This window comes from Labrus bergylta, chromosome 1, assembly GCF_963930695.1.
Source record: "Labrus bergylta chromosome 1, fLabBer1.1, whole genome shotgun sequence".
NCBI classification, from domain to species: domain Eukaryota; kingdom Metazoa; phylum Chordata; class Actinopteri; order Labriformes; family Labridae; genus Labrus; species Labrus bergylta.
The window spans coordinates 14,068,014-14,090,815 of NC_089195.1; the positions used below are offsets into that span (position 1 = coordinate 14,068,014).

General features: G+C 42.6%; 1 protein-coding gene across 2 annotated transcripts in view; it reads right to left on the minus strand.

Annotated features, from left to right (window-relative positions):
• prkcaa (protein kinase C, alpha, a) overlaps positions 1-22,802 on the minus strand; it is a 159,809-nt gene that overhangs the window by 25,772 nt on the left and 111,235 nt on the right. Inside the window, exons 9-16 of one of the 2 annotated variants that reach the window (XM_065954545.1) lie at positions 22,537-22,566; positions 20,189-20,332; positions 19,932-20,105; positions 18,228-18,319; positions 17,999-18,061; positions 16,993-17,131; positions 4,312-4,392; positions 1,373-1,480 (exon numbers count right to left, since the gene is read on the minus strand). In XM_065954545.1, coding sequence (XP_065810617.1) covers positions 1,373-1,480; positions 4,312-4,392; positions 16,993-17,131; positions 17,999-18,061; positions 18,228-18,319; positions 19,932-20,105; positions 20,189-20,332; positions 22,537-22,566 — 831 coding nt within the window. The remainder of the gene's footprint in view (positions 1-1,372; positions 1,481-4,311; positions 4,393-16,992; positions 17,132-17,998; positions 18,062-18,227; positions 18,320-19,931; positions 20,106-20,188; positions 20,333-22,536; positions 22,567-22,802) is intronic. The other variant, XM_020640661.3, reaches the window with a different exon arrangement.

The window sequence follows — 22,802 nt, forward strand, 5'->3', positions numbered from 1 at the left end:
GACGATATATTGCCAAATCAATTTTTGGAGCACAGCCCTCCTGTTAACAGCGTGAGATAATACAATGTATGTTGTATAAACACAACACGGACTGGCTGTAGCTCCGGCTAAAGAGCCTTCTCTTCTGGTTCTACTGCCCGGATGTAAACAAGCACAGTGACTGACAGCATCTTGGCAGAGCAGCATGGTTTGGCAGTATTTAGATCAAGAGCAGAGATTCAATAGGCCATGTCAGGTGAAACTGGCATACCGACCGGAGCAATGCATAACCACATGTAACACAGGCATGTGGACGTTAAGCTGCAAGAAAGACTGAAGGCTGGTGGTGCTAGCAATGCTAACATTAGCCACACTCAGTGAACCAAATTACATAATTTACTTGCAGACAATTTGAATATACATTGTGCTGGATTTGGACAGTTTTCTGGGTGTTCTCTTACCTCTAGAAGAGTCACTGAATTTAACTTCAGGTTAAACCGATAAGGGTTTAGTTGTTAGAAAGACGCCTGACTGTCATGAATCAGATTTTTCACTGACCATTGAACATATGGATCATTTAAATACAAATTCTTCCACTGTCGTTTCTCTTCTTAGCATCTGAAATATTTTGAACTTCAAGGAGGATAAACTTCAAATTGTCAACAAGCTATTAAAAACAGACCTTCAAAACACCAGGCGCATGGAGCTACTGGGACTTACAGGGGCGATATTGGATGAGCTCAGAGGTTTCCCTTCAGTGTTTTAATAATTGAACTCTAACAGACACAGGTTGTGAGTGAGGAGACAGCAGAGATCTTGTGAGTTCTCAGACGGTCTTTTTGCGTCTTGACTTCATGCTTTTACAGTAAATGGAGCTCAACTTCATTCATGTTATGTCAAACTCTGGGGGGGGGAAACTTTACAGCAGTCTCCTTGTTTCCTCTCTTAAGTTAAACCAGTACACTCTTTTACAAGAGGTGAGATTATTCCAGCGCCAGTGAAGACCGAGAAAGACAGAAAGTCTAAAATTATAATTTACAGGAATTACACTCAAGGTGAGAAAAGAAGGTTTAATAAGTCTTTACAGAGGACTTCACACCTACTAGGAGCTTTAGGGGTTAGATTTAAGGTGTAACTTCTGCCTAGGTTGGAACTACCTCAGCTGGTGCAACACCTAATATATTAGTAGAGTTTAAACTCGGCTGCGCTGAATGATTAATTGAGCATGCAGCGAGTTAAATAAGAGTATGTTTTGTGATCAGAGGTACCACCTCCATTAGTCAGGACTAACTATGTCTGCTGTAATGTGACCTAACAGAACACCTGGTACCGGCCTCCTGACCAATCAGAGTACTCGGTCAGAACTGTTGTATCATTAAGAACATGCACTCACCCCTTTGCAGATGGAGACGGCCTCTTTGGACAGGGACTTGGGGTAGGACACGTTGTGCTCCATTATGGACTGGAACAGCTCGTCTTCATCCTCTCCATCGAACGGAGGCTGAGGGAGGAAGAACAAGACGTGGAGACAGCCGTTAGTGTTTCAGCCATTATCACATCAGGGATGAATACGTTGTCGCTGTGATCTTGACGGCTTCTTACTGCTGAGAGTTAAATATCACCCTTTTCACATATTCTAGAAAATGTTAGGCAGGCAGCTGCTGAAATATTCTTGAGTTGCTTGTTCATTCACTTTATGTGAATCGCTTGTGTTAACAACTAACCGTGGTGGAGTTACCTTTTTGTTTAGTCAATTTTAAACTCTCCTTATATATTAAATAAGAACTGTTTCCCTGTTGAATAAACATGGACGCTGTATGTTTGTTGTCTTCACAACATGATTCTAAATTGGAGAGTAAGGCTAGAACATCAGACAACATTTAAACAAATAGAAACCTTTCAGGAGCCGTGCAGAATTTGTGGAAACACGTTTCACAGAAGGACCTTGCAGGGCAAATGGATGGCATGACCCAGCTTCTTCCCCTCCTCACTGGGTGGTTATCATCAGTAACCATAATGTGGCTGTTTTGACAGTCCATAAAATGAATTATTCCTCATTTCCACTCCACTGGCCCCTTGGGGTAGAGATAGCCTTTTCCTGCGTCATGCCCTCTTTACTTGATTTCACACAAGGCAGGGAGAGACGAGGACGGAGAGCGTCTGAGGAGGTTTAAACTTTTGTTAATGTTCCAACAGCAGAAACTTGCTCTTAATTCATCTGGGAAGGAGAAACATGCTCAGACATGTTGCTGTGCTGTAGAGGAGATTGTGTTTACTTGTACTTTCACTTAACTGTCGCCCTTTTGAAATGGGGGTCATATTAAAAATAGATCAGGTCATAAAGTTATGAATGAGTCATTGGATTAGAATCATCTGATAGGGAGGATTTTTGGAGTCTTTCTATTTTTTTAAAGGATGAAGATTTCAATATGGAGATTTGATCTCTTGCTTTGTTTTGTTCTCTTTATACGTAACATGTTCTGTTTCGGCTCTAACTCCAACAACAATGTGGTTTTAGGGCTCTGGGCTCTGAAGGGCTCGGGTGTCTCAGGCTTTCTCGCTCCATGTCCTATTGTTTACAGTGAGAAGGCAGACTCAGAGGGCAGAACAAACACCTAGCTGTGGGAGTGTCAACCACCTGGGGGATGTTGTGATGTCATGAAGGGAAAATCTCCAAATGGCGTGTTTGAGCACACATTTTCAGAAAAGTGGAGCAGGCAAAAGACAGAGAGGATGGACTTTTCTCATCACTTGGGGGGTTTGTAGACAGACTAGGGACACATAGTGTGTTCACAACACGGTGAAGTGTATTTTGCATGTGACCTTTAATAGCTTCAGTTAGGAACTATTAGTTTGTGTGGATTTTGGCGCCCTCTGTAAACGATGCTGTGCCTCTTACATATTTTCTGATTTTGTCCCGTACATGGTTAAGTGGTGGCAAATTCTCAAATGTTTCACTCATCAAGAATCTTGCCAACAAAAAAAGGCTGATTCTGCAGAGTGCTGTTAATCACTTTGTCTAACACCTACAGAGTTAAAGCTCAGTTCCCAGTGAGAAAATGTCAAACTCGACTTGAAGCTGGTGAGGGAACAACACATTTCAAGCTTGGAGTTCATGTGAAGAAGGATCTTTTTTCACAGTGTTCACACAGAGAAAGTTGCATGTCCTGCTTGTCTTCACTTCTATATGTGATTCCAAAAGCAGCTCCTCTTTACGAGCCAACACAGTATTGATAGATTCTTCAGTACATGAAGAGTTTTGTCCACAAAATCGACTCATGTCCTCTGGCAGAGCACCGAGCTGCAGCCAGGAATAAAAACAAAAGAAACAGAAAAAAAAAAGGAGGCTTCCCGAATAGAACGCTGGTCACATAAAATATGGATGGGAGTAGTTCTGAGCAAAAATATGCTATATGTACTCTGCAGACTGGTAGTTACTTTGGTGGCAAAGCACTAAACAGTCTGAGGAAGAGAACGATTGATATGTGGTGGAGCCTGCATGAGCTTTTTGTATTTTTATTCTTATTTGGTCTGAGATTGATACGCCTGCAGCAGAAAAAAGGAAGACATTGGTGTCTTTATTACCCACAATGCAACTTAAGTGCAGACATTATAGGTTATGATATGGTATACTAATTTGTTACTTTTAAGTTAAGCAGGAATGAAGGACGCACTTTAAATCACAATTCACTCACAATAAAGTTAAATTAATATTTCAGTGTGCCACGGTTTATTTATGTTCTCACTGATAGGATCATTTACTTATTTATCTATTTTTATTGGGATTACTTCAAACCTTGATTTGTATTTATTGCAAACGCTCCCACTGCGATAACGATACCAGTGCAATGTGTTGAGCAGCCTGAGTTAATATTTAGTAAATATGTATGAAGACGAGTGTGACACAAGGAGGGCTACATGTTGAGCAGACATTTCTTGCAGGATATAAGGATACATATATGCATGCACGCCTACATTTGCAGGAGGGCACATAGGTCAAACATAAGTCCTGCTGAAAGGGTTTGACCTAGAAGGAGGATTTCTATGTTTGTGGGTCAGTGTGTGTTAGAAGTATTGGAGTGAAAGTTTTCAGGAAGAACCGGCTGAGTACATTCAGGCCCCGGCAGAGCAATTTCAAGGTGGGAATAATGTAGATGTGAGCAGCCTGTGTATTGTACTACATAACCTGTAACAGGTTATTACATAAAGGGTGAAACTGTGTGTGTAGGGAGGTTGTTTGTGTGTGAGTGTGTGTGTGTGTGTGTGTGTGTGTGTGTGTGTGTGTGTGTGTGTGTGTGTGTGTGTGTGTGTGTGTGTGTGTACACGACTCACCTGCCCTGCCAGCATTTCATAGAGCAGAACTCCGTACGCCCACCAGTCTACAGAGCGTCCGTACGGCTGATATGCAATGATCTGTGGAGGAGAGGAGAGAGATGGAGCTGAAGTTTAGACCATAGCGAGTAAAAGAGTCAACACTCATTTAGATAAACAGAACACACAAAGGATCAAACAACCAATCAGAGTCAGCTTGCACATAACTAGACAACTTTTTTGGGGGATGTATATTCGATCTTCTGTCAGTGTTATGCTCCTCTGAATCTGTCATAATAAGCTGATGGAACAGAGAGTTTGCAGTCAGGAATTTGACTCCATCCCAGGCCAACCTGTCCACATGAACCATCTAACTGTGTCAGCTAACTGTCCTATACAGTTACTGCAAAACAATAAAAACTGCAATATGACTGAGTGCAATATCCAAATCGCAAAAAACAGTAATCATATGAAAATGGTGATTGTTTCATAAAACTGGATTATAATGACATTGTGTTCTGCAGAGATGCACTAGCCTACACAATGTCACAAGTCATCATCATGATTGAACCAACCACCACCTGACGCCCAGCCACCACAATCAAACTGTATCGTCCCCACAACCACCGCAGTCCTCATTAATGCACGGCCTGCTCTGACCTCCACCTCAGTGGGGAGGAAGTGTGGACAACAGGAACATGAGGAATACAAAGGGAACCCTTCCTGCTTCTTATCCCATATGCTCTTTTGTAAAGCATCTCGAGATAACAATTGTTATGAATTGGCGCTACACAAATAATGATTGATTGATTGACTGTGTCAGCAGGTAGACGGTTGCTATGTGCGTCATGAGGGACGCAGAGTCATCACTTTTGGCCAACCGCGGTCTGGATTCTACGGCACCTGGCTGAGCACAATAAACCAACCCTGATAGTGGCACTCGCATGTGATAGTGTGTGCGTTCAGAAACATATATTTACTCATTTCTGCTGCTCACATTGGCTGCTATAGTAGGTCAAATAGTACCTCAGTCCACCCGGAAAAGTCCAGGTGCTCCAGACGCACCATCAGCACCTGGCTGCAGTGACGTATTACGGCTGGCATGCATGATCGGTCCGTCATTTGGTGGGCGGGGCTTTGCAGAGTGATACGAGGCAGCAGGAAGTGACACAGAAGGTTTTTTTCCACTGGCATGTTCAATTTCATAAAGACATTTAAAATAATAAGCCTGTCAGGGACTTCTTACTGGTGAACTACCATGTACAGGCAAATTGAAAAAGACAGTTCAGTCCACATTCATATGACCTCCTCTTTGGAGCTGAACATTAATTATTCAGAACATTATTCATCCATTACAATATCCATCACTTATCCTTTTATTATATCGACTCTGTTTGCCATGATGTATGGAAGCCTTCTGTTTAATTTAGTTTGATTAAATCCAACACACAACACCTTTAGCATACCGTAAATTTCAACCTTCATCCTCATCATGCCTTTCCTGTCAGGGCTGCATATCCCTCTAGTACTCCGCTCCTGCTCCTCCATCTTTATGTTCATCTATACAAATAGTTTCATAGGTTCTGAATGATAAAAATATCCAGATAAAGGTCAAAGGTTGTTCACAAATTGTGCTCTAAGCCAGCTTTGCCACAAAAGGCTGCAGACACATAGGTTTAAAGTTTGACAGAAGCTTTGAAAATCCTGTTTCACGCTAGAAAAAAAAATCTAAAAAAAGCCTGCTCTGCTCGTCAGCCAGTGATTTGACTCAGACAGAGAATAGTTTCAATGTAAAGGTGTGACTGCAGCTGTTTAAAGACCCCTGAATCAGAAACTATTTAAAAGAAGCTGCAACAATAACTTCTGTCATGGTTCAATAAGGAGATGGGAGGCTGGAGATTTCTGTCACAGTTCACACTCTCTGGACGAGAACACATTTGGATTCAGACGCTGACGAACAAACAACATCAGAGGAGGGAACTTTATCTGACAGCTTTCTTAAACATTTGGACAAGCTCTCCCTACATTCATATTTCATTTCTGTTTTAGTCCTTTTGTTCAAATGTTTTGAAGAATGTCAACACTGTTTTCTTCCTGAGCGGGGGATTTGAGCTTTAGGCAGGCTACACAGTAAGTGATTTAGGCCGGTTAGGTTGCCAGTTCAAGCCCTGGTACTGACCAAAGTATGGAAATGGGTCTGGTTTCTGGAGAGGTTCCCAAGTACTTCCAAGGTGTCCTCGAGCAAAGCACCAGACCCTCTACAACAGGGTTACAGAAAAAATGAAGACAACAAGAGTGGAAAACCCCCCGACTAGGATGTCTGTGTACATGTGACATTTCCTCTTATGACAGAAGGACAGCCTGTGGCTTTCTCTGACTTTGATCGAGGTTAGCCGTTCACCCGCTTTGACCCCATTCCCAGCAGCCAGAAGACACACGTTTAACACTTCACACCCCTATGTTTCTCTGCAGCCTCTCTCGTATAAACCACTGTTTGTGCAGCCATGTGAGCATGCTCAGGTCAGGTCCTCATGCAGCACACACAAGTTAAAAACCGTGAAATTAGATATTTCCTTCATATATGCTTGAAGATAAGCCCTTTCCTGTCGAACACCTGACCTCTGGGAGCCCTTGTATGCACACACACAAACACACACAGGCGGATAAACACACACTTCTCCAGCTCTGTACTCGGCTGTCATGCAGCCGTCCTGAGGGCTGATGGGAGCCGGCCGGACGCCCAGTTCATCCACGTGTTTACCCTCACACACAAAGGCGAGCGTGTGCCTCAGCTAGCTTATAATGTGTCTTAAAATGTCACTTTAACTGTGAACAGCTGTGAATCCTCTCTAATCTTTTCTGTAGTATTTACCAGTTCAACATTACAATAAAAACATCAAAACATATAAATAATGAAGCTACATTGAACTTAGCCTGCTTAACCTCAAATACAGCATGCTTCTGCTATTGCCTGTCTATGATGTACCCATTTTTCGGTGTAAAAATAACCACTTAATAACATTGTCATGGCAACAACATCAACTGTCATCAATTAAATGTCTTATTAATAAAACAAAAAAAATTGATATTTGTGCAGATTGAATTCCCCTCCGCTCTGCAGGAGGCTGATAACTGAAACTATTGTCAGATTTCGATTGAAGGTAACGTGAGCTAAAGTCACGTCCCAGTGGGACTGAGGCAGTGCAAACACATGAATCACAATTAAGGTTAGAAATTAATGCATTCATTGTTTAAAAATCACGTGCCATTTGGTCCCTTCCCACACACTGTGATTGAGTTGCCATAGCGTGGTCCAGCTTCTGCAGAGATGGAAAAGTCTCCCAGACCGCTCAGTTGACGAGCCAAAACTGAAATGCACTTTGTGTCAAACTGATTTAAAATGTCAACAAAGTACCTCAGGTTTGAGCTCCCACCTACCAGCTCAACATACAGGTGTAGCTTATCAGACTGATGTCATCTGAGAGCCGGTGTTCTATTAAATACTGCTACGGGCTATTCATCTATATATGCTTACTCTAAAATCTTAGTATCAGAACATGCTCCCTGTTTCCTTTCAATGTAAATGAGTTGTAGTGTTTTAAAGTTTAAAATTATTCTGCACTGGGAGCATTTTTTGATTAGGAGATTATTGTCGATCAAGATACGCTTCCCCTGAAATCTTAAATCACAGAGTACCAAAACTTGCTCTCAGTCTCTCTGAACAAGGCACATGGATTGAGCAGTGAATTAATGTAAAGGTATTTAATTGTGGTAGCGTTATTTGATTGGGGATACAGATCAAGTCTGATATCGTTTCATGCTGTGGTAGCACTTTTCTACAAGGCAGCACATCTCAACAGAGCACCAGCAGGGTACTACTTTGTTTGAGAATCACCACTGACCTGTGGATGAAACTAAATCGTAGAAGTTCACCACAGCGCTCGATAAATGGGTGGCAACTGACTGCAGGCCTGTCAATAATATGGAAGATTCTGTGTCAAAGGGACGTCCCTCAGGTCAGCATGTTGGGACCAGTTATACTTCTTACTGTGCACACAGGACCAGTATGAAACCTGTCAGGTCTGCACTTTTAAAACATTGAACATGCCTGTCATGTTTCTGTTTCCATGTTCTTCGTGTCATAGCCTCTTATCACAGTCCCTCTGTTCTTGACCCGGCCTGGTGGACATGTTCCATGAACTTCAAATGTCCGACTACATCACAACAGCATACAAGCCTGACATACACGCTCCCCTAACTCTTAAAAGCCGCCTCACACAGACCCCCTGCAGGTGTTCACAGCTCTGCAGACCTCAGAGTCCTGCTCGGCTGCCGCCTGTCTGACGCAAACGTCCTGAGACAGGACAGGATAGACTTGATTTCTGATATATTTATGTGTAAAATATTGCACATTCTGCCTTTAAGAGAGCAGTTTCTGTAATTTTTCAAGTGCCATGTTTTACCATCTTTGTTTAATGTAGGATTTCAGCCTCTCAACACTTCTTTGTCTTATTGTATGCTTCATACTGCTCCAAACATTTTCAAAGGCGGGGCCAGTTTACCACCTGGATTTTTTAAATACAGAGCCATTCAGTTGTAGCATGTGCAGAATGTTTTTTGACATCGTCATGTTGAAATAAACAAGACCTTCCCTGAAACAGAAGATGTCTATTTGGATGCACAAGTTGCTCCAAAACCCGTATGTGGTTCAGCATTAACAGAGCCTCCACAAATGTGCAGGTTACCCATGCTATAGTGCATCTGTTCTGCACTATAAGATTGAATCAATCTTAACCATATCCCATCATTACCGAGCAGAACTGGAGGCCCGACTCAACGCCAGCAATCTGGAGGACCAGAACACACGAGTGGAGCGACTAGAGACGGAGAGTGAAGGTAACACAACAAACGAGTCAATTATTCACACCAAGTAAAGTAGTTTTCTCTCTTAGCTCTTCTGATTACATTCATGATTTAAATGGCACTGAATGGAGAATCATGCAGAATTCATTGTTTTCACAATCAGAGCTGAAGAAGACTTGGAGTTACTGAAACCAAAATGGAAGCACTGGAGAAAACCAATCAAGGTTAAGATGAACATTTCACGTACAGCTTCCATTTTTATGAAAAATTAAAATAAGTGAATCATTATTTTATATCTTGGTTTTCTTAGTGCGTGCTGTTTTCAAACCCAGATGTAGACGCTCGGCTGACTGCGGCTGAAAATCTAAACCAGGAGATGAACGCAAAGCTGGGAGAAACACAAGAACAGCTGATCAAGGCGAGCCAAAGATGACTATTGAACTGTAAAATCAATCAACATCCGTACTAGTTTAGTATTTTACAAGTAGAGGAAGTTTTTCTAAATTATCCGTCAAAAGAAAGTGCATTTAATACGTTTTCATGACACAGTTTGAAGCCAAACTAGAGACAAATCAAAGTGTACAATATGAGCTGAAAGTTAAGGTTGACCAGACAGCTGAGGCCGTGGAGGAGGTGAAGACAGCAATGACTGAAGGTAACACATTTGTGATTTGGAAAACACAAATACTGGTACTGTGCCTTCAAGAAAAATGGATGTTTGATTTCCTCGAAAGATAAAGTGGCCTTCTCAGCCGCTCTGGAAGAAAACCAAGTGCACATCGGGCTATTTAACACCGAGACCACTCTCGTCTATAAAAAAGTCATCACCAACATCGGACACAGTTATGATCCCACAACAGGTAACAATTTTCAATCTCTGATCTTCTGTGTTTTCCACATGTGGGCTTCTTGGCACTTTTTATGTTGAGATTCCCCAGCAGCGCCGCACTGACGCTCCGCCATTACTTCTCCTTTTTTCTTTCTAAATTGAACCCCTCAAAGGTTTAATGCTGGTGCCCCGATCTGTGATTTTACAATGAGTAATGGAAAGAGGCAAGATGTGTAAACTGCTGATGGATTGGGCTTCCTTTAATGACGTATTTTGCCATTTAACTGAACTTCCTTTTCAGGAGTGTTCACAGCTCCAGTCAGCGGGGTTTACCACTTCACCCTCTACTCTCACGCTAATGGAGGAAACCCGGGCTTTTTACTCTTGGACAAGAACAGAGAGGTTGTAGTGGGAACTGCTGAACACCCAACTGCCTCCGACGTCACCGATAACGGCTCCAACGGGGTGGTGCTGCTTCTCCAGGAAGGAGACCAGGTGGATGGGCACATGGAGGCCAAGTCCTGGGTGTGGGCAGACAGCGATCATAACCTCTGTACTTTCACTGGTATTCTGCTGTACGGTTGGCCCAGTGATGGGTCTGAAACCATCGTGTAACTGTATCAGTGCAACATGGATTATTTTTACGAGAAACTTCTCCATACAGAAATATGTTAATACTGTACAAATGTTACTCACTTCTGCACCTTCTGAGATTGTAAATTTCCACTGAATGAATACTTGTGGTAAGTTAGACGGAATACATACACTGCTCTATTCATAATGAATCACTTTAGTTTTTCTAAACTTTAAGTCTCAGAGCTCCTCAAAACATGTGTGTGAAGTTTCTTGTTCTAAATCCACTCTGATCCTGTATTTGATCATGTCAATAAACTCTATTTCAGTCCTGATCAGAACAGGCTGTTTCTGTGTCTGTACCTTTAAATGTAAATGAGCTGTGTCTGACCACACCCCCTCTGTGGAAGGGCTTGGGTGTCTCTGGCTGTCTCGCTTCATGTCCTATTGCTGTGGGAGTGTCACCCACCTGGGGGAGGGGTTACTGCCATTTGTGATGTCATTAAGGGAAAATCTCCAAATGGCCTGTTTGAGCACACATTTTCTGAAAAGTGGAGCAGGGAAAAGACTTTGCTCATCATTGGGGGGGGTTTGCAGACAGACTAGATAAACATATTAATGTTAAAGTGCAAGAATAAAATCCGGATAAAGTCGGGTGAAAAATAGATTTTCTCACATGCGGCTAACACCGAAACATTGTCAGCAGTACAGTGCAAGTGTGAAAGAGGCTTAAGCTAAAGGTTGCATTAACATCAAACTGAGAGTGACAGCACAGTGTTGATATGTTTAACACATGCATGAGAAAACGTATTTAAGACCCCTGATCCTGATCTCGCTGCATGAAAGAGAACGTTGCCTGGAGGAGGTGAGAAGTGCTCAGCCGTAATCCTCGGCTCTTCGGTAAGGAGGCAGGAAGATGCATCGAGGGAAAAGCCACATCTCTTATCTGTCTTGGATGTTTTTAATTAGCCTCAGGGTCAAAGACATCATGGTAAGGGAAACCTCTAAGTGAAATCTCCAAGCTTGCCTGATCAAATCCCAGTTTCCTGAGGGAATCACCATGACCTTCATCCTGACCTGTCCTGATCTGTTTTATTTTGTAGTTTCTGTTTCCTATGTGTATTTTCCTGTTGATATTCCTGGGTTTATTGTTTAGTGTTCCCTGTTTTATTTTGTAGTTCTTGCCCCTGTGAATCATGGCCACTTGCATGATTATTTCAGAAAAAGAGGGGGTCCCAACCACTAGGGGGCGTCGCCCTAGAACAGGAGTGTGGAAACTTGGCAAGAAGAGGGGGAAGTATTGAACAAAAATATGTTTAGAATCCAATCCACACATGCAGTTACATTTCCTGCTGTATTCTAACATCATGTTTTCTGTGAGCTGTCACTATTTGAGCTAAAGAACAAAAGAGAGAGACTTAAAAGTCAGAGGAAGGGGGAGGAGGGGGGAGGAGGGGGATTCAGTGTCAGTGAGGTTGCGAGAGAAGAATAAAACAAAGGAAAAGAGAAAAGCAGAAAGGTCAACTACAGTTCAGAAAAAGGCGACTGTTTGGATCAGTTTCAGGCCGTTCTGCACAGCACAGCGCTAATGTGACGCTGCTGTGACTGGCTGACCTTGCCCCGCCCCGACGTCTCTCTGCAGCAACACCAGTGGACATTTACAGTTTGAGGCACGGTGACCTTCGTGTTGAATCGTCCAGCGTGTTGAATCTAAATCTGGAGCTCTCAACTTATTTATAATGCAGATGTGTGCATGTTTGGTGTGTTGTTTTGCAGGAGGCTGATAAACACACAAAGTGCTCTCTCCTTCTGCATGGCTGCAAAGGATGTGAGCGTACAAACACAACTTGTGCCTGACTCCCTGCACTGCTTGTGTGTTATTTTTCACTTAATTGTATGAAGGCCTCAGGACGTAAAAGCTCTGCTGATTCACTGGAGAGCGCACGTGTTTGTGTGTGTGTGTGTGTGTGTGTGTGTGCGCGTTTGTGTGTACATTCATCTTTATATCATTGTGATGATATTTTCTCGAAATATCTTTGTTGAGACACAGCATGTTTTAAGTCACCGTGAGTGTCTGTGTGTGTGTGTGTGTGTGTGTGCGTGTGGCGTGGACACGCTGCGTTTGTGTGTGTCTGTATGTGTGTGTTTATCTGCCGGAGCTTGTGTGTGTATGTGCATGGGCAATGCTGCAGACAATTCGCTTCGTTAGGCCAAATGCTACGTGACAGTTGTGGAACAGTCTGCAAGCTATTTAAGGCTCTCCTCGCCACACACACACGCACGCACGCACGCACGCACGCACGCACGCACGCACGCACGCACGCACGCACGCACGCACGCACGCACGCACACGCACATGCACGCACACAAGTACCAACCTTTGCTCCTACAAACCTCGTCCTCCATACAAAAACAAAAAAAAGCAACATTCTGTTCTTGTGCTTTTTGCAGTGTAAAATAACTTTTAGCTGTAATCTTGTTTCACAGAACAGTAAATTAAATTTACCTGCTGACAAGGACAAGGACATTTAGTTTTTTCACTAAGAAATGACTGTAATCATGTTGTTCAAGCGGCTGGGAGAGATAGAGAGACCACCACCCTTGTGTCATGTTCTGTTTAGTTTGTCATGAATTTAAGTATTTTCTAGTTCATGGCCAATTTGAAAACTTTCCTGTTGGCTCGAGGTCAATTCTTCAGAGAATATTGTGCAGCGTTCTCACATCAGCTCTCTCCGACTTGCAGCGGAAAAAATACTAGGGGGTCTGACGGGAGAAACTCCGGGTGAAGCCCGAGTGAAATATTTGGTGATTTGTATCCACATATGCAGCTCCTTGGGGAAATATCAGGAGTCTTTCAGGAGTTTTCTGCTAGTGTGAAAGTCTTATTAATGAGATCTTTGATCTAAACTTCTGTCTGTCTTTCATCAGTCCACCATGTGAATGACGACATCTCCCTTAAGTGGTTTGTGTATCCTGGGGGAAACATTCATTTGACAGGCTGTTTGGGGGTAAGTCAAGTACTCAGTTGATGGGCCTTCCTGCAAACATGAAGCATGTGTACAGTACTAATGCACATGTATGTGCACACACTAAGAAAGGTACCACCTCCGCTTCATTTTCAGCTGATAGAAACCCTCTCTAGTTCGTTCTCTCTGCATTTCTCTCTCATTTGCAGTTCTTCATTCTCACTTCCTTCTTTCTCCACCTTCTTCTTCTTCTCGCTGACTTTTTCTCACGTCTCAAACTCCAGCTGGAGTGAGTTTGTAGCACTACTAATAGCTCTGATCTGGAAAAGAAAATGCTGGTTCTTAGTGTTGAGTAATCAGTGAAGGGTTTAAAATTGGAGCTGCTAAAGCATGCGGTTTCGGATGATGACGCCTGAAGCAAAACAACTGAGACTAATTATCTGACAATGACAAATATACTGTTCAGAGTTATCAGCCTGTTAAGATCCTGCATTTATTTGGAAAGCACAACATACTGAATCACTGCTAGGGGTGTGCATGTGTAGTCAACTAAACGGTCAAACTTCATCAACCTCGCTACTCACCAGAATTACTGATCGGTATTAGTTAATATTTTCATATGTTGTCCATTGGTGCCCATCAAATGTTGTTCTCAAACTGCCATGCAGCCGCCCTCCACTAGCTGGGGCTGTCATCATAGACTGGCGGTAGCTCTAATAAATGGTCCTGTTCTGCTGCTCTTCTACCCAGATATAAGTAAGCACAGTGAACATATAGCATCCTGTAGCAGCGGTGCGGCTTGGCAGAATTTGATCTAGAAAATGGAGATGAAAATGTATTTATGCTGTTTCTACTTGACAATGCATAACTACATTCAGCACAGTCAAGTGGATGTGAACCTGCAAGGAGGTCTGAAGGTTGGCGGTGCTAGCACGTTAGCTAACATTAGCCACATTTCTGCAAACCAAATTATATCGTCTACCTGACAATTTTGAATCAGTTCTGCTCAGTTTTGACCGTTTTCTGATTCTTTTTCTTACCGTTAGATGAGTCACTTAGTAATAAATACACGCTCAGCAATACTCTGACACATTCATTCATGTCTAAATATGTACTCTTATCATCTTGACATATCACCCCTGTTTCAGGCTGCAGAGGAGGGAACGAAATGAAAGAGGACACCCATGCCTCAGCGCAGTGGGGGCCAAGTAGGGCGTAGCGGGAAATGGCCCGTGTCAGACACATTAATATCCTCAAATGTTCTCCTGGAAAGGGGCATCATTACGCCGCTCTGTCACCTTTGAATTCCTGCTCTCCTCAGCGATAGTGCTCACTCGTCCCCTCGTTCTCTGTCCTTCACCGTTAACACCTCGTGATGTCTGACCGTCTCTCTCTATTCTCCCCCTCCTCTCTGTGCTAAAGTCACTGAGCTAAATAGGTCAAAGTAAACACGGCTTAAAAACTGTGTGCTAGCGCATGGATGTTTTCATTTGTTTGTGTTTGAATATGTGCATGTATGCGCTACTTTATATTTCCCCATGAGTGCTGACAAACAATTCATTTCGACATATTTCTTATCATCATTCTCTGTGTAATCAATGGCTTTTTCCAAACGTTAAAAATGCATTTACTTTTTTTCCTTCTTCAAAGTGACTTTCTGTGACTGTGATGACATTTCTTAAATTGACAATACTCTATCAAAGTACTTGCTCATGAAATCTCTATCAACTTCAGAGAGAGTCATGTTTATGCAACTTCAGCACAGAAACATCATTTGAACACTTCCTGATGTAGGACGTAGGATGATTCAATGTAGTCCAAAGTCATGTCCTGCACTTCTTCAACTGCTTCAGACAGCTGATGATGTGCATTCACGTACTTAAATCAGATGAAATAACCGGAGACACATGATTCAAAGTGAGCTATGAAAAGTTAATTGTATGGAGCATGTGTCCAACCCCTGAGGTCAAATTAAGATAGTGAAGAAGTTTAAAGTTGATCGTTCTGTCGCACACAATTTAGGGAGTACTGCACGATTGTCCCTGAAAATGTCACGTCTGTGAGTCGGTTTTGAAGGTCAACCTCCGCTTTGAGTTTGTTATTGTGTGTGTGTGTGTGTGTGTGTGTGTGTGTGTGTGTGTGTGTGTGTGTGTGTGTGTGTGTGCTAAATCTGTGTGTTACCATATCCACTGAAAGCCATGTGTGCATACTGATAACTAACCATGTATGAAGAGCTGTGTGCAGGTGATACTGCCATGCATTTGACTCTGTGATTGAGTAGAAAGTGTGTGACATTAACTGTGTGCACTGCCCCCCCCCCTGCTGTGTCATCCCAGGCGTGTGCATTAGTGTCAGTCTGACTCTGAGCAGTCTCAGCATGCTCACCTTGCGCTCATGGGGTGGAATTGACCTAACAGTCAGTCATTCAGGCTTTGGAGACGATCAATAACCCATCTCCGCATTTAAATGGGACTCACTAACTCATAATAGCTGCGGAGAAAGGAGAGCCAAGACAGTACTTGAAGTATAACTCAGCTTCATTTGACCATTTTGGGTGAAGTCAGAGACGAAATGTCACTGAGTTATGGACACTTCACCTGCTTTCCAGATATTATGACTCAAGAGGAGGGCTTTTGTTCTGCTTTTGTTACATAAAGTCAGGTTATTGTTCCTTTTAATTACGTAAAGTTACACCACATTCGACTGAACTTAAACTCTGGTAGGAGTTCATTCTCAGAGTGGACGATGTGAGACGGGTTGGATAATACTGTTGAACCTATCATGACAATAAAGAATCCAGAAACAAGGGGTCTGATGGATGACTGTTAGTGTTAAAATCTTTCACTTTCATGGCATGTCTGAAGCGTTTAAATTTCGCAGGTGTAAAAAAAGTTAAAAGTTGAAAGAAATAAACAATCCAAGTAAACAAGCGCTCCTTTTTCTGCAACATGAGGGGGAATCACAACAGTTGATGAAAACCAAACCTTTGGTGGTAAGCAGAAAAGGCACACAGCTGCTGGTCAGAAGCTGTTTCAGCTGCATGCATGCTAGCTAAATATCTTAATTTCTGTCCAGGCATAATTACACGACCATGATCCCATAAGAGACAAGAGAGGAGTGGTTTTGACTTGAATTAGAGTCCTACTGCTGAAAATAAATTAAGAAACATTTTTGATAAAAAGTGCTCAAAATGTAAATCCCATGCGTCCCCACAGAGACCACAGCTGGTCTGTTTGGGGTTAAATTTGGTTCCGCTCGCCGACCCTCTTGGCGTCTCTCTGAATTGTATTCTCACGTCATCGGAGAGAGCTTGCATGCATGTGTGTTTGTGTCTATCCTGAGGCAGTGACCTTAATCTGAAGCACAAGGGTGACACAGGCGGACGCCAGACAGCTACAGAGACAACCTCGTGCATCAACTCATGAATGCACACAAACATTAACACAAACACTCCTCCGTGTTCGTCCTTACCTCCGGTGCGATGTAGTCTGGAGTGCCGCAGAAGGTGCGTGTGGACACTCCCTCCACCATGTTCTCTTTGCACATGCCGAAGTCAGCGATCTTTATGTGTCCCTCTGAGTCCAGCATCACGTTGTCCAACTTTAGATCCCTGAAGGAGCACAGAAACATTCAAATATCACTAAGGATGTGGACTCTTCTTTTACATTTAGCTTCAGCAGGCCAGCTGCCTTCACTCTCTGTAATGCTCAGTTTATTTATTTAAAAAAAATATGTATCCCAATTTAAAGGGTACATTATGACAAATCCACTTCTACAGTGTTTGTGAACATATATTTGGATAACCTGAGTGTCTATAGACCCACAAAATGTGAAAGAAACCCATCCAGTCCTTTGTTTCTGGTCTGCATAAGTCTTAAAACACAGAGAAAAATGCTCCGTTTCTAATGTACTCTCCTTGTGATGTCACAGTGGGATTCTGGTAAAAAAAAACAAAATCCCCTCCCCTGATATCTCCACCCATGGGCTACACCCCCAGACTTGAACAAAACTTTTGCGCATATCTGCCATTTTTATTTTCGCTAATGAAGGAGGGATGTCTACTGGGAAAACTCAGGGGGGGTCATTACATTTAAAGAGACACACACACCAAAACGGAGCATTCTGAGAGAGCTGGTTTATACAGGGTCACAAACCTCCTCTGGTGCTTGATTCATGTTATATTTTGACCAAAGCACAGCACAGATGTTTCATTTAGACCACAGGAGACTGTTTGAAAAAAGAAAAAGGGGGGTAATATGTCCTCTTTAAAGTATTTAGGTGATTCGAAGAAAGAGCTAAAGAAACTCTACACCACATGTCTGAGCTTTAACTAGAGGCTGACTCTTTACTGGATCACCTGCAGAAAAGCATCTTTTTAGTATTTAACAACATTTTTAACGGTGGGTATTTAAAACGCAGAAACAACATGTAGAGAACAAGCGTGCACTACACATTGGATATGTTAGTCCATACTCACCTGTATATGATGCCTTTGAGGTGCAGGAAGAAGAGACCAACAGCGATCTCTGCTGCATAGAACCTGCAACAACAACCACACAACACAAGAAGACAAAAATCAGATAAATCAAACATTTTTTTAACATAATTACAATAGGATGTTTGATTTATCTTAATTTAAAAATGAAAGTCTGTCTCTCTTCTGCAGTTGAAAATGAATCGATTTAGCTGCTGATATAATGTCTTACACTGCCTGAGGCTCCTTGAACTTGCCCACTTGTTGGATATGATACATGAGGTCTCCTCCGTTCACATACTCCATGACAAAATAGAGACGGTCCTGTTGTGGGAGAAACAGATAGAATAGAGGAGAGGGAGTTAAGGATGGAGGGGGCACAGGTTGGGAAAAGAAGAGAAAAATTGAATTACACAGCACAACGGATTTCTGCCCCCTGACGGGCCTCGAAATATAAAGATTCACTTCAGTTTTGCCTCCCCTAACCTCGCCTCCTGAGGTCTTTCAGCGCTCCTGCTACACTTTCTATGACAAGGTGACCTAAAGCGCCGACAACAAAGCGCTTCATGGAAAAATGAAAACACTCAACACAGACATCTGTCAGGATGGATTCTCTTTGGCTAACAGCGTTGGTTCCTTACAGCACATGACAAGTCTGGCCCGACGCAAGGCCAGCTGTATTTGACAATCCCTTAATGGCAAAACGAAATAAGAAGAAAATACACATGGGGACAGAGTACTGGAGGCTGAGCTGACCTCAGACCAGGTTCACAGCAGATCTGAAACAAGTCATCAAAATGTATGATGACTTTTTGATACCACGTGTTTCAACACGGTACAATCTCAATATTTTAATGATGGACAGTATGATAAAGTTAAGAAGCTTTAAAAAAGACTACAGATAGAAATAAAGAGAGAGAGAGAGAGATACATCTGTGGTGGTCCATTCAAATTCACAGGTCTGTCATTCTCAGATTCTGATGTCTCTCAAGTTCTTTTGGCATCTCATAAAGAAGAGGCAAAAGTTAGGTTGACCTCTCTTAAAAGGAACATATTCTGAAAAAATCCACTATCATAGTGTTTTTGAACATTTATTTGGGTAACCTGAGTGTCTATAGACCCACAAAATGTGAAATAAACCCATCCAGTCCTTTGTTTGTGGTCTGCATAAGACAACACAGAGAAAAATGCTCCGTTTCAAATGTGCTCTCCTTGTGATGTCACAAAAAAAAATCCCCTCTCCCCTCCCCTGGTATCTCCACCCATGGACTCCACCTCCAGCCTAGAGAAAACTTTTGTGCAGGTCCGCCATTTTTATTCTCTCTACAGAGGAGTGATGTCTACCGGGAAAACTCAGGGTGGCTCATTACATTTAAAGAGACACACGCATCTAAACGGAGCGTTCTGAGAGAGCTGGTTTATACAGGGTCACAAACCTCCTCTGGTGCTTGATTCATGTTATATTTTGACCAAAGCACAGCACAGATGTTTCATTTAGACCACAGGGGACTGTTTGAAAAGGTGGAGAAGGGGGATAATATGTCCTCTTAACATAAAGACAGAGAGCAGAGGAGGTAGCACTGTCTACATTGCACAAATACACTGGCGACTTCAGTACTGAATTTTTCTGTGTTTGTGCATTTTGTTTGATTAAAAAAACGCAATCATGAGTGCATGTTTCTTGGCTCGTACAGTACGTGCCCTCAGGTTGTGTTGTCTGGCCCTCTCATGACTCAGAGTAAACAAATAAATGCAACACACGTACAAGACTTTCTAATTCAGGTTTGTTTGTTCTCTTTTCTCCTTTTTTTAACAGCACTTGTCATGCACGTCCTTGTCTGCTCTCTGAAAAACATTTAGACTGGTGAATTTATCAAACCTGACCCTGCGTGAGCTGACCTGGTGTGTTTTCAAGGAGATTTTTAATTTAGCCTACCACTGTCTGGAAGCACGAGTGCAGAAATGTGAGGAAAGGCGGCTTGTCCTGCTGGGCCAGGACCCTCTTCTCCACCATGGTGCACTCCACGTCATCATCCTGGATCACCACGTCCTTCTTCAGGATCTTTATGGCGTACAGCTCCTCAGTGGTCTTCATCTCAGCCAGCATCACCTACAGGGAGGCAGAAACAGGGGGGAGAGTAAGGTAGGAGAAGATCATTTATGTCAACCTTTACGCAGAGAAAATCCACTCACCTTGCCGAAGCTTCCTTTCCCCAGCACGGCCAGGAAGATGAAGTCGCTGAGCCTGACCTGGTCCAGGTTGTTGGAAGGTAGCAGACTGGAGTGTCCATCGTCTGTCTCAGTGATCGCCTTCTTACCCGGGCCGAGCTTGGCTTTCTGCACTCAGGGCACAAATGGTCTTATGTAAGAGCAATAACGACTAACAAACATAAATATAAGCGGCACTGTGTAGCTCATATTAGGTAACTATTTCCTTGAAGCTGACCTTTCGTTTGAGTACATAATATGACTAAAAATTAATTATTAGCTATGTTTATTTAAGATGCCATTCCGTACACACGAACATTTCATCATCTGAAGAATCATCGTCATCCTCTGCTCACACACTCACTCTGCTCATTTTCACCCTCACAGCCCAGATTCACTGATTGAGAAGCAGACTTTAAAATCAATGAGGTGAAATGAGACTATTGGTGCCTTTGTGGAAAAAATGAACACAAATATGTCTCCATGAAAACAGTCAATTTAATCAAATGTACTTATTTGCAAGACTGGAAAACAATGCAGCAGGGGGCTGCCTGCAGATTTTGAAGACGGGAAAGCTAAATTATTTGAGAACAAAATCACTGAAATCTACGGAAGCCCTAAGTGGACCATAAATATTAATCAACACAGTTTTTCTCAGAGCCATTTTAAACTTTTGAATGTGTGTCTGTGAAAGGACTTTACCTGGACCTAATGTAATGTAACCTTGAGTTTGTACTGTCATGTGTTGTATGTATCTTTGCAGTACTGGATCTCCTGTGTGAAGAACAAGTGTACCTTTCTTGTTACCCATAGAGAAACCTTGTACCTTGAAATGACTTGTTATCACAGGAGAAGAGTGAAATACAAAGTATAGATGTGTATCCTCTTAGGGCTTCCATAGAAATCACAGTGCACATTATAATGTGTAGAAAAGAAAAAGTAAAATAGTGTATGTATTTCATTATTTCACTTGTTGACATCACTTAAACCTGAAACCTGCACTGGTGCTTTCACACCTGCACAAAACTCCTGAAAACTTCCTGAAGTTTTCAGGGTGAGGTGCATGTGTGAACGCAAACGGACTAATTTTTCACTCTTTCTTTACACAGAGTATTGCCTAATGGTATCCAGGTGGATTTTCTGATTGAAGTTGGGATGAGCTGATGTGAGAAGGCAGCGGGAGGGGGTGATGGCATTTAAATCCTAAGACCAGCGCCCGACTAGACTGTTTGGAAGGTATGATGAAACGGCTTTATTATGGTTCCTTTCCACCAGTTTGTTCTTCTCCGCTCTTTTGTTGATATTGTGATTGTGTCTAACTGCATGTAGCATTGGCACAAAAGGTTGTCACAGCGACCTTGTTGCTTCATCCACAACTTCCATTTCATTCTTTTTACATCATGTCTCACCTCCTGAGACATCCCAACTCTCCTGTCCAACAGGTAAAGAACCTACTGTGAGGCGCATGTGTGAACAAACAGCTCAGAAAGATTTTGACTAACGCAAAGTTGTCAGAGAGATGCAGACAACAACACCACACTGTGGCATTCATATCTGGCCATGACAAGTCTCTGTTTTACTCGTGTAGTCGCAACAATCCCTCCGTCATGCCAGAGTCATGCTTAATCTCACAGCATGTCACGATGCTGCAACAAGCTTTCAAACTACAGTGCATTAAACTGAAAATTACCCAACGTCATCGCTAAACAACAAACAAGTTTTTCTTTGAGTCTCTGCACGAGGATGCAACCGAGACTGCCATGTCCAGAATTCACACAACACAACTCCAAACTCATGCTGAACGTCAACATCACATCTGAAATCTACACCCACATGCTACACCATGTTAGCATTTAGCATGAATTAAAACTATAACAAATTGGTATCAAGTTTATTTTAAATAAATATGCTGACTGCTTTTTAGCCAGAAGAGCCGATAACAAATCTAGCCAATTAATGTCAAATTATTATGAAACATGAAATGTTGTCTGAGAATAAACTTAAGTTGGAGGGAAAAGGGGATGTCAGATTCGTTCCGGATAAGCTGTCCATAAAGCTCATGCCCAAACAGGACAAAAAAAAGTTATCCAACAACGAGCTGAAACTGTCGACACTGTCACCTTTGCAGCAAATTCAGACTATTTCACACAGGAATCAAAGCTCATTAAAAAGAGACGACCAGTGCTGTAGTTTGGTTAATGGCATCGACCTTTAGAGAAACAGGAAGCAGAGCAGACGCAGCAGATCACAGCACACCTGTAAGCTTTAGCCAGTGAGAGAAGCCTGGCCGAGCCGAGCGAACAGCAACCTTACTTCCTTCCTTTAGGACGCACCTGATCAGAGTCTTCCACACGCGCTTGGTCCTGAAACCACAGGGAGAAGGAGCCAAAGGGCCGACTCACTAAATGCACTTGACTTATGAGAAAAGGCCACAAAAGCTGACTGAGCGCGGACATTTATACACACACCGAGTAGAGGTCGGATAAAGGATTTCATCTCTAACACAGAGACACACACAGATAATATAAGTGTAATCATGGTTGTACACTCATTACTGTGCTTAAGACTTTGGATGCTTCATCGTGGACATGATCAAGAG